Source organism: Carcharhinus amblyrhynchos, chromosome 23 (assembly GCF_965287045.1).
Source record: "Carcharhinus amblyrhynchos chromosome 23, sCarAmb.v2.hapA, whole genome shotgun sequence".
In the NCBI taxonomy this organism is placed as follows: Eukaryota; Metazoa; Chordata; class Chondrichthyes; order Carcharhiniformes; family Carcharhinidae; genus Carcharhinus; species Carcharhinus amblyrhynchos.
The window spans coordinates 657,002-670,225 of record NC_137346.1 but is presented as its reverse complement, the minus strand read 5'-3'; the positions used below and the strand labels follow the sequence as shown (position 1 = coordinate 670,225).

General features: G+C 46.6%; 3 protein-coding genes across 3 annotated transcripts in view; 1 reads left to right on the top strand and 2 right to left on the bottom strand.

Annotated features, from left to right (window-relative positions):
- Positions 1–887, bottom strand: part of LOC145357336 (uncharacterized) — a 57,415-nt gene extending 56,528 nt beyond the window's left edge. Inside the window, exon 1 of the transcript XR_013889286.1 lies at positions 399–887. The gene's annotated coding sequence lies outside the window, so the exon portion shown is untranslated. The remainder of the gene's footprint in view (positions 1–398) is intronic.
- A 1,035-nt stretch (positions 888–1,922) lies between these two features.
- Positions 1,923–2,857, top strand: LOC145357335 (polyubiquitin-B). Its single transcript, XM_080210589.1, has one exon. It carries the CDS (start codon positions 2,038–2,040, stop codon positions 2,725–2,727), a length of 690 nt encoding a protein of 229 aa, XP_080066715.1. The 5' UTR covers positions 1,923–2,037; the 3' UTR covers positions 2,728–2,857.
- Positions 2,858–8,343: 5,486 nt separating this feature from the next.
- Positions 8,344–13,224, bottom strand: part of LOC145357389 (uncharacterized) — a 160,690-nt gene continuing 155,809 nt past the window's right edge. The window contains exon 19 of the mRNA XM_080210708.1: positions 8,344–9,130. Coding sequence (XP_080066834.1) covers positions 8,960–9,130 — 171 coding nt within the window. The 3' untranslated portion in view covers positions 8,344–8,959. The remainder of the gene's footprint in view (positions 9,131–13,224) is intronic.

The following is a 13,224-nucleotide window of genomic DNA, read 5'->3' as shown; positions in this document are numbered from 1 at the left end:
GGCAACCATACCACATTCCAAACAAGGGAGTGTTCTTGTTATTTTGTGGCTTGACTTGAATGCCACTGAGCTTAAATCAGAATTCAGACCCAATACAAATGTTTAAAATCCCTTTATGTTAACTGTCTAGTTTCTAGAAATTAACATTTATACAATTCAGACCACATACTCTACAGTCAATTAGAAGTATTTTACAGGACGTTTGTAGCTAAACAATGTCCCGCTCTCCCCCTCATGTACAACCACCACCCCTCCCCCTCATGCCCCTCCCCCATACCCCCTCCCATCCCCCCATACCCCCTCCCCCTTCTCCCCCCACACCCCTCCTCCCTCCTCCTCGTACTTCCTCCCCTTCCCGTCATATCCCCCTCCGCCCTCCCCTCCCCCAGCTGACTCACCGCCACAGCTGCCGCCGGCCCACGAGCTGATCACGCAGTGGCAGTGATGACGCAGGGAAACGCGGCGATTGTTGATTGGGTGAAAGCGGCGTTTGATTGACAACCATTGTGCCGTACGACAAGCAGTAACCAATCAGAATTCAGATAAACAGGCAAATAGCCAATCAGAGCGCTAAGAGGCGGGACTTATGTAAGGCCATCTCACTGCACTGAACATTTGCAAATCAGTCCGCCTGTGAGGTTAGTGCTGAATGTTTATCGCAAAAAAATTCAAAGTTCAGTTTTTATATAATCAGAAATCTCTGTTCACATTTAGCACAGCACTGCTAAAGTGCGGTAAAACTAAAATCGTTTCTCTATGCGATAAGAAGTTGGCACTATATTTAGTGCGGAAGGAGCAAGCTGCCCTATTCCGTGGGTTATAAAAAGCCGCTCGGAGCTGTGGCACTCAGATCCCGGTCGAGTGGAGGAGTAGCGTTTGTGTGAAGAAGGTCAGTGCAACTGGGCACTGCGGCTACGGGATTTTGGGAGTGGCGGGGGGAGGCACGACGACGACGACAAAGGGAGTCTGGGGCCTGGGAGACAGAGTAGGCTGTGGCCGGGCATTGCGGTCGGGGGAGACAAAAGGAGCCCGGGGCTGGGCGCTGCGGCTAGGTGAACCTGGGGTTGGGTACTGTGGCTGGGGGAGGGTGGGAAACACTGGTACTGCGGCCCGGGAACTAGATACGGCCGCATTGTCAACTATAGCGGCTGTTGGCTGACCTTTAAAACAGTGGCGGCCTGAGGGATAGTTGGAGTCCCGGGCTGGGCACCGTCGAGTTCCCTGAGGCTGGTAATGGCGCCCGGCTTCCGGTGGCGGCTGAACTGATGGCGCAGCTTCAATAGCGGCTTCCGGTTTGTAATCGGCTTCTATTTCCGCGAAGAGGCTAATTTTTATAATTTTTTTCAGTTCAAAATGCAGATCTTTGTGAAGACCCTGACTGGCAAGACCATCACCCTTGAGGTTGAGCCAAGTGATACAATTGAGAATGTCAAAGCCAAGATACAAGACAAAGAGGGTATCCCTCCTGACCAGCAGCGTCTGATCTTTGCTGGGAAGCAGCTGGAAGATGGCCGCACTTTGTCCGATTATAATATCCAGAAGGAATCCACTTTGCATTTGGTCTTGCGGCTCCGTGGTGGAATGCAGATCTTTGTGAAGACCCTGACTGGTAAGACCATCACCCTTGAAGTTGAGCCCAGTGACACAATTGAGAATGTCAAAGCCAAGATTCAGGACAAGGAAGGTATTCCTCCTGACCAGCAGCGTCTGATCTTCGCTGGGAAGCAGCTGGAAGAAGGCCGCACCCTTTCTGACTATAATATCCAGAAGGAATCAACCTTGCACTTGGTCTTGCGGCTGCGTGGTGGAATGCAGATCTTTGTGAAGACCCTGACTGGTAAGACCATAACCCTTGAAGTTGAGCCCAGTGACACAATTGAGAATGTCAAAGCCAAGATTCAGGACAAAGAAGGTATTCCTCCTGACCAGCAGCGTCTGATCTTCGCTGGGAAGCAGCTGGAAGATGGCCGCACTTTGTCCGACTATAATATCCAGAAGGAATCCACTTTGCATTTGGTCTTGCGGCTCCGTGGTGGAATGCAGATCTTCGTGAAGACCCTGACTGGCAAGACCATCACCCTTGAAGTTGAGCCCAGTGATACAATTGAGAATGTCAAAGCCAAGATTCAGGACAAGGAGGGTATTCCTCCTGACCAGCAGCGTCTGATCTTTGCTGGGAAGCAGCTGGAAGATGGCCGCACTTTGTCCGACTATAATATCCAGAAGGAATCCACTTTGCATTTGGTCTTACGGCTCCGTGGTGGAATGCAGATCTTTGTGAAGACCCTGACTGGTAAGACCATAACCCTTGAAGTTGAGCCCAGTGATACAATTGAGAATGTCAAAGCCAAGATTCAGGACAAAGAAGGTATTCCTCCTGACCAGCAGCGTCTGATCTTTGCTGGGAAGCAGCTGGAAGAAGGTCGCACCCTCTCGGACTACAATATCCAGAAAGAATCAACCTTGCACTTGGTCTTGCGGCTCCGTGGTGGAATGCAGATCTTTGTGAAGACCCTGACTGGCAAGACCATCACCCTTGAAGTTGAGCCCAGTGATACAATTGAGAATGTCAAAGCCAAGATTCAGGACAAGGAGGGTATTCCTCCTGACCAGCAGCGTCTGATCTTTGCTGGGAAGCAGCTGGAAGATGGCCGCACTCTGTCTGATTATAATATCCAGAAGGAATCCACCTTGCACTTGGTCTTGCGGCTGCGTGGTGGACAATGAAAGTTTTGAGCATTGATTTGCACTTTTGTCTTTGCAGTGTAATTTTAAAATTCACTGTATGCATCTTTTGTAATGAGTAAGCTGAACTTGATTCATGAAGCATTGTAGATAATAAAAGTTTTGGCAATGATTGATTGTTCTGTCCTGTTTATCCTTAATGTTAATATCATGGTCAACCTGGTGGTTAATGGTTGGACACATTTCTTGTTCTTGGGATTTGGGTGTCATTAATTTCCAAGTTGATGACATTGATGGGCCTGCAAACCCATAGCAAAGTGGGGGTTGTACATTTCCTTCCAATTTTGAGGATATCTATTTTGGATGTTGCTTGTAAGGCCAACATTTATTGCTCATTCGTAACTGCCCTTTGACTGAATAGGGAATTCTAAAGTTGCCCTCATTGAGTCACATTTGGCCAGACCACAGGATGGCAGATTTCCTTAATATTAATGAAGAACCCAAATGCTTCATGATTAAAATGAAATCCCACCCACCACAAGTTCCCAGAGCATTTCTCACAGCCTGGACTGACTGCAGCCTGACCTGAAAACTACAACCCCCTACTTTTCAGGAGACCATATCCCTTTATTCCCACCCTACTGATGTATGTCAAGATGCCTTTAGAAGTCACTGCTTCAATCACCACCCCCAGCAGAGTTCCAGGTCCCCACCACTATAAAAAAAAAAACTTGCCCCTGCACCATAAACCTATGCCCTCTAGTAATTGACACTTGCACCCTGGGGGAAAAAGCTTCTGACTATCCACTTGTATATGCCACTCAATCTTTTAACCTTTTTCAGGTCACACCCCACAATGTGTTGTTCCTGAGAACAAACCCAAGTTTATCCAACCTCATAGCTAATGCCATTCATACCAGGCAACATCCTGGTAAATATTTTCTGTACCCTCTCCAAAGCTTGCACCTCCTTCTGGTGGTAGGGCAACCAAAGTTGAATACTGTTCCAAGTGCAGCCTACTAACAAAGGTTCAATAAAGCTGCAACATGACTTGTCAATTTTTAAACTCCACACCCCAGTTGAAGGCAAGCATACTGTATGCTCCCTTGACTCCCTTCATCTATGTTGCAACTTGCAATGATCTGTGTATCCAATGACATGTATACAGAGATGTCGGGGTAAGTTTTTCACTTGGTGGTGGGTGAGTGGAATCAGCTGTGGTTGGTGGTTGGTGGTGGAGGTGAATTTGTTAGGGTCTTCTAAGACTTCTGGGTGAATACGTGGGATTTAATAGGATTGAGGGTTATAGGTAGGCCTAGTAGGTAGGGATATGATCAGTGCAACTTGTGGGCTGGAGGGCCTGTTTGTGCTGTAGTTATTTCTAGGTATCTGCACAACCAGATCCCTCTGCCTATCAATATTCAATAGTTAAGTCATTTATATTTCCCATCTGTATTAAACATGCCAAATGCATTACCTCATTTTTCTGGATTAAACTCCATCTGCCAGCTCTCTAAATCTCCAAGTGCTCTATTGTCTGGTCCTCGTTACAATTTGTTATTCCACCAATCTTTTGTCATAGTCGGGTTACAGCATGAAAACAGACCCTTCTGCCCAACTTGTCTGTGGTGTGCTTCTTTAAAACCTGTAGGCTAATCCCAGTTGCCTGCATTTGCCCCATATCCATACCCATTGTACCTAGTAACTAAATGCTTTTTAATAGGCAAAATTACACCTACGTCTGGCAGTTCGTTCCAGACATTCGCCAGTGTTGTTAAACCTTTGCTGTACTCTGTCTATAGCAAGGACATTGTTCCTCAGATAAGGACTCAAGCTGTGCACGATGCTTAAGGTGTGCCCTCAAGAACACTAGAATTGCAGTAAAATATCCCTGTACCTATACTAAATCTTCCTATGAGCACAGTCCATATCCCTCTATTCCTTGAATATTCATATCTGCTTCCATCACTGTTGGCAATGTTCCAGACACTTATCACTTCCTGTAATCATTTGTCCCTTACATTTTTGAATTTCCCCATTCACCTTAAGTCCATGTTTCTTAGTGCTAGATATTTCAACTTGGGGGAAAAAGATTCTGGCTGGCAACTCTATCTGTGCACCTCATAATTTTATAGACTTCTATCAGGTTTCCCCTCAGCTTCTGCCACCCCAGAGAAAACAAGCCTGGTTTGTCCAGTCTTTCATTATAGCTCATATCTTCTAATCCAGGAAGCATCCTGGTAAACCTCTTCTGCATCCTTTTAAAAGCTTCCACATCCTGTAATGTAACCAGAATTGAATGCAAATACTCAAGTGTGGCCTTACCCAGGCCACAACATAACACAACACAACATAAGCTGCAACATAACATCCTGATTATTGTACTCATTGCTCCAAACAATAAAGGCAAGCACGCCATACATTTTCTTTACCACCTTATCAATTTGTGTGGCCACTTTCAGAGAGCCATGAACTTGAGCATGCAAACACCGTCTACCACATAACATACCATAATCTCAGCCCAAAAAGCACCATGGAGTCCATTTTACTATTGTGCTCTTCTGGCCAATGGGCTGGGTGAGCTGGTAAGATCGTGAGAGTTGAGAAATCAGGTTTATGCTTGATTTCTCACCTTTTGCAATCTTGCCAGCACTGGATATCTAGTGCCAGGCTGAATAAATTACTTCAATTTATTTTAATAGGAATTTAAATAATCAGCAAGCCCAGGATGGAATTGTCCAAGCTCAGTTGCCTGCATGGCCTCACTAGAGGAGGTTCTCTCTATTGAGAAGAACCAGATGTGATGGCCTTGTCGGTAGAGCTGAAGGCCGTTGAGATCTCCCCCAGGAGGCTGGGTAAGGGGGTGGTGCCCACATTGTTGATGTTATACCTTTCTTGAATTTCTTCTGCCATCTCAACGTTGCTTCTCCCTTTGTCTATCTGCACCCTGGCACTGGGCAGTGACAAGGGGATGGGGCCTGAGGGGGTGGTAATCATGGGGAGTGGTGGACAACTGCCACCTCCCATGGTGTTCAGTGGCTGGGGAGGAACAGTGTCGATCGGTGTGGCTGGTGGGGTGGGGGGGAGGAACGGGGACAATCTGTCCAGCCAGGGGTGGAGACGTAGTTGCAAATAGATGTGAAGCCCCATGGTTGTGGGTTTAGGCCTGCCTGAAAGCTGCAGGGTGCATATGTGCAAATGCGCCCTCTGCTGATTCTAGAAATACATAAACTAGGAGCAGGCCTTTCGGCCCTTCAAATAAAGTTTATTTATTAGTCATAAGTAGGCTTACATTCACACAGTAATCAAGTTACTATGGAAATCCCCTAGCCTGCTCCGCCATTCATCTTGATCATGGTTGATCATCAAATTCAATATCCTGATCCCCTCCTTCCTCCTATATCCCTTGATCACTTTAGCCCCAAGAGCTATATCTAATTTCTTCTTGAAATCACACAATGTTTTGGCCTAAATTACATTCTGTGACAGTCAATTCCACACATTTACCAGAAATTCCTCTTCACCTCAGTTCTAAAAGGTTTACCTCTTATTCGCAAACTATGACCCCTAGTTCTGGATTCCCCACCATTGGGAACATTCTTTCTGAATCTACCCTGCCGGACCATGTTAGAATTTTATAAGTTTCTATGAAATCCCCTCTCATTCCTCTAAACTCCAATGAATATAATCCGAGAAAACTTGGTCTCTCCTCATATGGTAGAGATGCCATCCCAGAAAGGATGGCAAAAAGGATCCCAGAGAGATTTAAATGTCAACAAAGAATGACAAAGAAGTTGATAAAGAAGGGTAGGATAAACTATGAAGCTGGGCGAGCACTTAATATAAAAAAGGATAGCAAGAGTTTTTATAAATAGATAAAAAGGAAGAGGCCGGCTAGGGTGAACGTTGGACCCTTAGAGGATGAGAGGGGGGACTTAGTGGTAGGGGATGGGGAAATGGCTGAGGCCTTGAATAACTTTTTTGTTTTGGTCTTCACGGAGGAGGACGTGAATAATTTGCCGGGTGTTAGCGATGGAAAGATGGTAGGAGTGGAGGGCCTGAATGACATTATTGTTACTAGAGAGGCGGTGCTCAACAGACCGGAGGGACTGATTGTGGACAAGTCCCCAGGACCAGATGGAATGCATCCAAGGGTTCTGAAAGAAATGGCGGAGGTGATAGTGGATGCCTTGGTGATTATTTTCTAAACGTCGCTGGATTCCGGGGAAGTGCCGGAAGATTGGAAAACGGCTAACGTTACGCCGTTGTTCAAGAAGGGTGGCAGGCAAAAGGCAGGGAATTATAGGCCGGTTAGTTTAATGTCTGTTGTAGGTAAAATGTTAGAATCCGTGATCAAGGAGAAAATAGCGTGGCATCTTGAGGAGAATTGTTTGATAGAGCAGACGCAGCACGGTTTCGTTAAGGGGAAGTCGTGTCTGACAAATTTATTGGAGTTCTATGAGGATGTGTTTAGGGCGGTGGATAGAGGAGAGCCAGTGGATGTGGTGTTTCTTGATTTTCAGAAGGCGTTTGACAAGGTGCCTCACAAGAGGTTATTACAGAAGGTCAGGGGGCATGGAGTTGGGGGTAGGGTGTTAGCGTGGATAGAGGATTGGCTGTCAAATAGGAGGCAGAGAGTGGGGGTTAATGGGTGCTATTCGGATTGGTGGTTGGTGACCAGTGGAGTGCCCCAGGGGTCGGTGCTGGGGCCTCAGCTATTTACCATTTATATAGATGATCTGGAGGAGGGAACCGAGCGTATGGTGTCGAAATTTGCTGATGACACCAAGATTGGTGGAACGGCAAATTGTGCGGAGGGTGTGGAGAGTCTGCAGAAGGATCTAGATAGGCTGGGCGAATGGGCCAGGAACTGGCAAATGAAATTTAATGTTGGCAAATGTGAGGTGGTCCACTTTGGTAGGAATAATGGTAGGAAGGACTATTACTTACGTGGTGAAATGCTGCAGCATGTGACGGTGCAGAGGGACCTCGGGGTCCTCGTGCATGAGTCGCAAAAACCCAGCCTGCAGGTGCAGCAGGTGGTCAGGAAGGCAAATGGGATGCTGGCCTTCATAGCGAGGGGGATTGAATATAAAAGTAGGGAGGTCTTGCTGCAGCTGTATAGGGCACTGGTGAGGCCGCAGCTGGAGTACTGTGTGCAGTTTTGGTCGCTGCACTTACGCAAGGATATTTTGGCCTTGGAGGGAGTGCACAGGAGGTTTACTAGGCTGATACTGGAGTTGAGGGGGTTGAACTATGAGGAGAGGCTGAATAAACTAGGCTTGTACTCGTTAGAGTTTAGAAGAATGAGGGGAGATCTCATTGAGAGATATAAGATGATGAATGGGATGGATAGGATGGAGGTGGAGAGGCTCTTCCCGCTCAGAAAGGACAGTAGGACTAGAGGGCACAGCCTCAAGATGAAGGGGGGGCGGTTTAGATTGGAGTTGAGGAGGAACTTCTTCACTCAAAGGGTGGTGAATCTCTGGAATTCTCTGCCCGTTGAAGTGGTGGAGGCTGCCTCGCTAAATATTTTTAAGACGTGGGTTGATAGGTTTTTGATAGGCAAGGGGATTAAGGGTTATGGGGAGAGGGCGGGAATGTGGAACTGAGACACGACAGATCAGCCATGATCTTATTGAATGGCGGGGCAGGCTCGAGGGGCTAGGTGGCCTACTCCTGCTCCTATTTCTTATGTTCTTATGTAAATCTGCCTATTATTGCTATCAAAGTGTACAACCTCACATTTATCCACATTATACTGCATCTGCCATGCATATGCCCACACACTTAGCCTGTCCAAATCATGCTGAAGCATCTCTGTATCCTCCTCAGAGCTCACCGTCCCACCCACCTTAGTACCATCTTTTTTTTGAAGATAATACATTGAGATCCCTATTCCAAATCATATTTAATGTGAATAGTCAGGGTCCTAGTGATTTAAGCCAAGCCTCTGCTGCCTACTAACGAGAAACAATTTTAGGAATTTTTTATGCATAAGATTTGATATTTGGACTCGCTGAAGAAACAGATCTGAAATTCTCCCATTTTCAAGCTCATTCTAGATTCAGAATTTTTTCATAAGATCGCCCCATTTTTGTTGCTGGATCATTCTAGACCAAGATGAGTATCAGCCCTTCAAGCCTATTTTACTATTCAATTAGATAATGGGCATTTACACAATCCTTCCTCCATATTCCTTTGATTAACAAATGGGTTATTTTGAACTGAAACTGAAATGTGCTATTTCAGGGAATGCTGTAACCTAGAATGTTTAGAGAGTAATAGCGTTTGAAAACTCATTTTCTTTTGAGAGATGGGCTCTGTATCGTGCCTCCACTCTTCTTTGAACTGCATTAGCTAGCTTTATGAGCACTTGAATTCTTCTTTGATCAGGAATTCTGTCAAGTTCATCACTGTCCAGATGACACCCAAATATCTGAAGCTGTTCGTAGGAGAAAAGTGAAAAAATTCCATCAATTCCTGAGAGATGTCAACATTACAATACAACATTTACTTGAACCTTGTGATTAGCACTGTCCTCCCTATCTTGTATTTACACATTTGCCATGTTTACCTAACCTTGCAAATAGGGCATTGCAATCTATGAAATACAGATAGATTTGATGAGTGATTAAATCTGTGGCAAATTATGTTCTATGTAAATCAAAATGGAATGCCTGTTGGAAAAAAGGCAAAATACATAGATACAAAGCATAACCATTGATTGCAGAATGAACAGAGTGCATTATTCTGAACAGAGTGCAGAATGAACAGAGTGCTGAAGCGGGCGGAGTGAAGGTCAGCGATTACCTTTGTTAACATTTTCGCGGGCTTAGTAACGGTTTTCTGATTTAAAAACTACAGAGGAAGTGGGCCGCGGGGCTTTGTGGGAAGGGATTTTTTTTAACCGCGCAAAGTTTAAAAGGAGGCCTGCTGTAGACAGCGGGCAGCATCGGGAGCGGACAGTGGAGTGAGAGGGAAGCAGAGTGAGCTGTAAGGGCTTAGGATCAAAGGGCTTGGGAGAAAAGGGCCAGGTAAGTTTGACTTCTTAACTGTGTTCAGTAATTACTAAGAGACTGTGATGGAGGGGCATGTGATGTGCTGTTTCTCTATGATGTGGGAGCTGGTGGACCCCACGGTCCTTCCCAGTGACCATGTCTGCAGTAAGTGCTGGTTGCTGGAGGAGCTCCAGCTTAAAGTAGATGAGCTGGCCTCTGAGCTTCAGACACTGAGGCTTATCAGGGAGAGGGAGTGTCCTGTAGATAATGGGATGCAAGAGACATCCACACCCCCTAGACTGGCTCACTCTAAGGGTCAGGAACAAGAGGGTGCTGCTGGGGGGAGGAAGGGAGGGAGGAAGGAGGGGGGAGTGGGGAGGAAGGAGGGGGGGACCCAAAGGCCTCAGCCTCTCAATCTGCACAACAGGTTTGAGGTTCTTGCTCCCAGTGTGGACAAGGACGAGGGCTGTAAGGTTGATGAGCAAACTGCCCACGGTACAGTGATGCAGACACAGGACAAAGAGGAAGAAGTAAAGAGGAATGTAGTGGTAATTGGGGACAGTGTAGTTAGGGGCACAGACACTGTCCTTTGTCACAATGATAAAGAACACAGAAGGGTGTGTTGTCTGCCTGGTGCTCGGGTCCAGGATGTATCATCTGGGCTGCAGAGGAACCTGGAGCGGGAGGGTGAGAATCCATTGGTTTTAGTGCATGTGGGTGCCAACGACATAGGCAAAATGGGGACTAAGGATCTGCAGAGGGAGTATGAGAAGCTGGGAATGAAGTTAAAAAGCAGAACCGACAAGGTGGTTATCTCTGGATTACTACCTGAACCGAGTGCAGATGGGCGTAGGGTAGATAGGATTAAAGAGATGAATGGGTGGCTCAGGGATTGGTGTGGGAGGAATGGGTTTGAATTTAAGGGGCATTGGCACCAGTATTGGGGCAGGTCGGACCTGTTCAGATGGGATGGTCTTGGTCTGAACCGTGCTGGGATCAGAGTCCTGGCGAATCATATAAATAGGACTGTAGATAGGGCTTTAAACTAATTAGCGGGGGCGGGTGGGTGGGGAGGGTGCGAGGGTAGGAGAAATTACAATGTCTAAAGTAAAAGGTTACAGGTACGGGAAAAGGTCGAGGATGTCCCAATAATAAACGGAGAAGGGGGCATGAGAAAGGTTGGCAGCGTTCCTTCAAATAGGGTCCAGATAAAGGCTGGAATAAAGACACTTTATTTGAATGCACAAAGCATTCGGAACAAAGTGAATGAGCTGGTGGCGCAGATCACCACAAACGGATATGATCTGGTGGCCATTACAGAAACGTGGTTGCAGGGTGACAGGGACTGGGAGCTGAATGCCCAGGGGTATCAAGTGTTTAGGAAGGATAGGCGGGAGGAAAAGGGGGGAGGGGTAGCTCTGCTGATTAAGGATAGTATCAGGGCGGTTGTAAGGGAAGATATAGGCTCCAAACAGCAGAACGTGGAATCCTTGTGGGTGGAGATAAGGAACAGCAAGGTGGGTGTGGTCTATAGGCCCCCAAATAATAACTTGGAGGTGGGGCAGGCTATAAACACGCAAATAAATGAGGCGTGCAGAAATGGAACGGCGATAATTATGGGGGATTTCAATCTACATATTGATTGATTGACCCATGTCGGACGCGGTGGGCTTGAGGAAGAGTTCTTGGAATGCTGCCGGGATAAGTTTCCTTGAACAGTGCGTGATGGAACTGACGAGGGAGTGAGCTATCTTAGATCTGGTGTTGTGTAACAAGGCAGGTAGAATTAGGGACCTTGTTGTGAGGGATCCTCTTGGGAAGAGCGATCATTGTATGGTTGAGTTTTTGATGCAGATGGAGGATGAGAAAGTAGGGTCCCGGATCTGTGTCCTCTGTTTGAACAGAGGGGAGTACGATAGGATGAGAGAGGAATTGGCAAATGTAGATTGGGGGCACAGATTGGTTGGTAGGACTGCTGAGAAACAGTGGAGGATCTTTAAGGAGATCTTTTTCGGTGCTCAGCAGAAATTTATTCCAATGGTAAAGAAGGATCGTGGGAGAAGGGATAATCAGCTGTGGTTAACGAAGGAGATAAAGGAGAGTATTAAATTAAAAGCTGATGCGTTTAGAGTGGCTAAAAGTAGTGGGCGAGTAGAAGATTGGGAGAGGTTTAAAAATCAACAAAGATTGACGAAGAAGGTGATAAAGAAAGGAAGGATAGGCTATGAAGCTAAACTAGCACTAAATATAAAAAAGGATAGTAAGAGTTTTTACAAACATATAAAGAGGAGGAGGCTGGCTAGAGTGAATGTTGGACCCTTAGAGGATGAGAGGGGGGATTTAGTGGTGGGGAATGAGGAAATGGCTGAGGCCTTAAATAAGTTTTTTGCCTCGGTCTTCACGGAGGAGGACGTGAATAGTTTGCCGGGTATTAAAGATAGGAGGATGGTAGGAGTTGAGGGCCTGAATGTGATCACAGTCACTAGAGAGGTAGTGCTTGATCGGCTAGCGGGACTGATGGTGGACAAGTCCCCAGGACCGGATGGAATGCATCCCAGGGTTCTGAAGGAAATGGCGGAGGTGATAGTAGATGCCTTAGCGATTATTTTCCAAACCTCGCTGGATTCCGGGGAAATGCCGGAAGATTGGAAAACGGCTAATGTTACGCCGCTGTTTCAAAAGGGTAGCAGGCAAAAGGCAGGGAATTATAGGCCGGTTAGTTTAACGTCTGTTGTGGGAAAAATGCTTGTATCCGTCATCAAAGAAGAAATAGCGAGGCACCTTGAGAAAAATTGTTTGATAGAGCAGACGCAGCACGGATTCGTTAAGGGGAAGTCGTGTCTGACGAATTTATCGGAATTCTATGAGGATGTGACTAGTGTGGTAGACGGAGGGGAACCGGTGGATGTGGTGTTTCTCGATTTTCGAAAGGCGTTTGATAAGGTGCCGCACAAAAGGTTGCTTCAGAAGGTTCGGGGGCATGGAGTTGGGGGTAAGGTGTTAGCGTGGATAGAGGATTGGTTGTCTAATAGGAGGCAGAGAGTCGGTATCAATGGGTGCTATTCGGATTGGCGGTTGGTGACGAGTGGAGTGCCCTAGGGATCGGTGCTGGGGCCTCAGCTATTTACCATTTATATAGATGATTTGGAGGAGGGGGCTGAGTGTAGGGTGTCGAAATTTGCTGATGACACAAAGATAAGTGGAAAAGCAAATTGTGCGGAGGGTGTGTAAAGTCTGCAGAGGGATCTAGATAGGCTAAGCGAGTGGGCGAGGACCTGGCAGATGGAGTACAATGTTAGCAAGTATGAGGTTATCCACTTTGGCAAGAATAATAGTAGGAGGGATTACTATTTAAAGGGCGAAAAGCTGCAGCATGCTACAGTGCAGCGGGACCTGGGGGTCCTTGTGCATGAGTCGCAAAAACCCAGCCTGCAGGTGCAGCAGGTGGTCAGGAAGGCAAATGGGATGCTGGCCTTTATAGCAAGGGGGATTGAATATAAAAGCAGGGAGGTCTTGCTGCATCTGTACAGGGCACTGG

Excerpts from the sequence above, each read along its gene's own strand:
- LOC145357335 (XM_080210589.1), top strand. The coding sequence starts at position 2,038 with ATGCAGATCTTCGTGAAGACCCTGACTGGCAAGACCATCACCCTTGAA.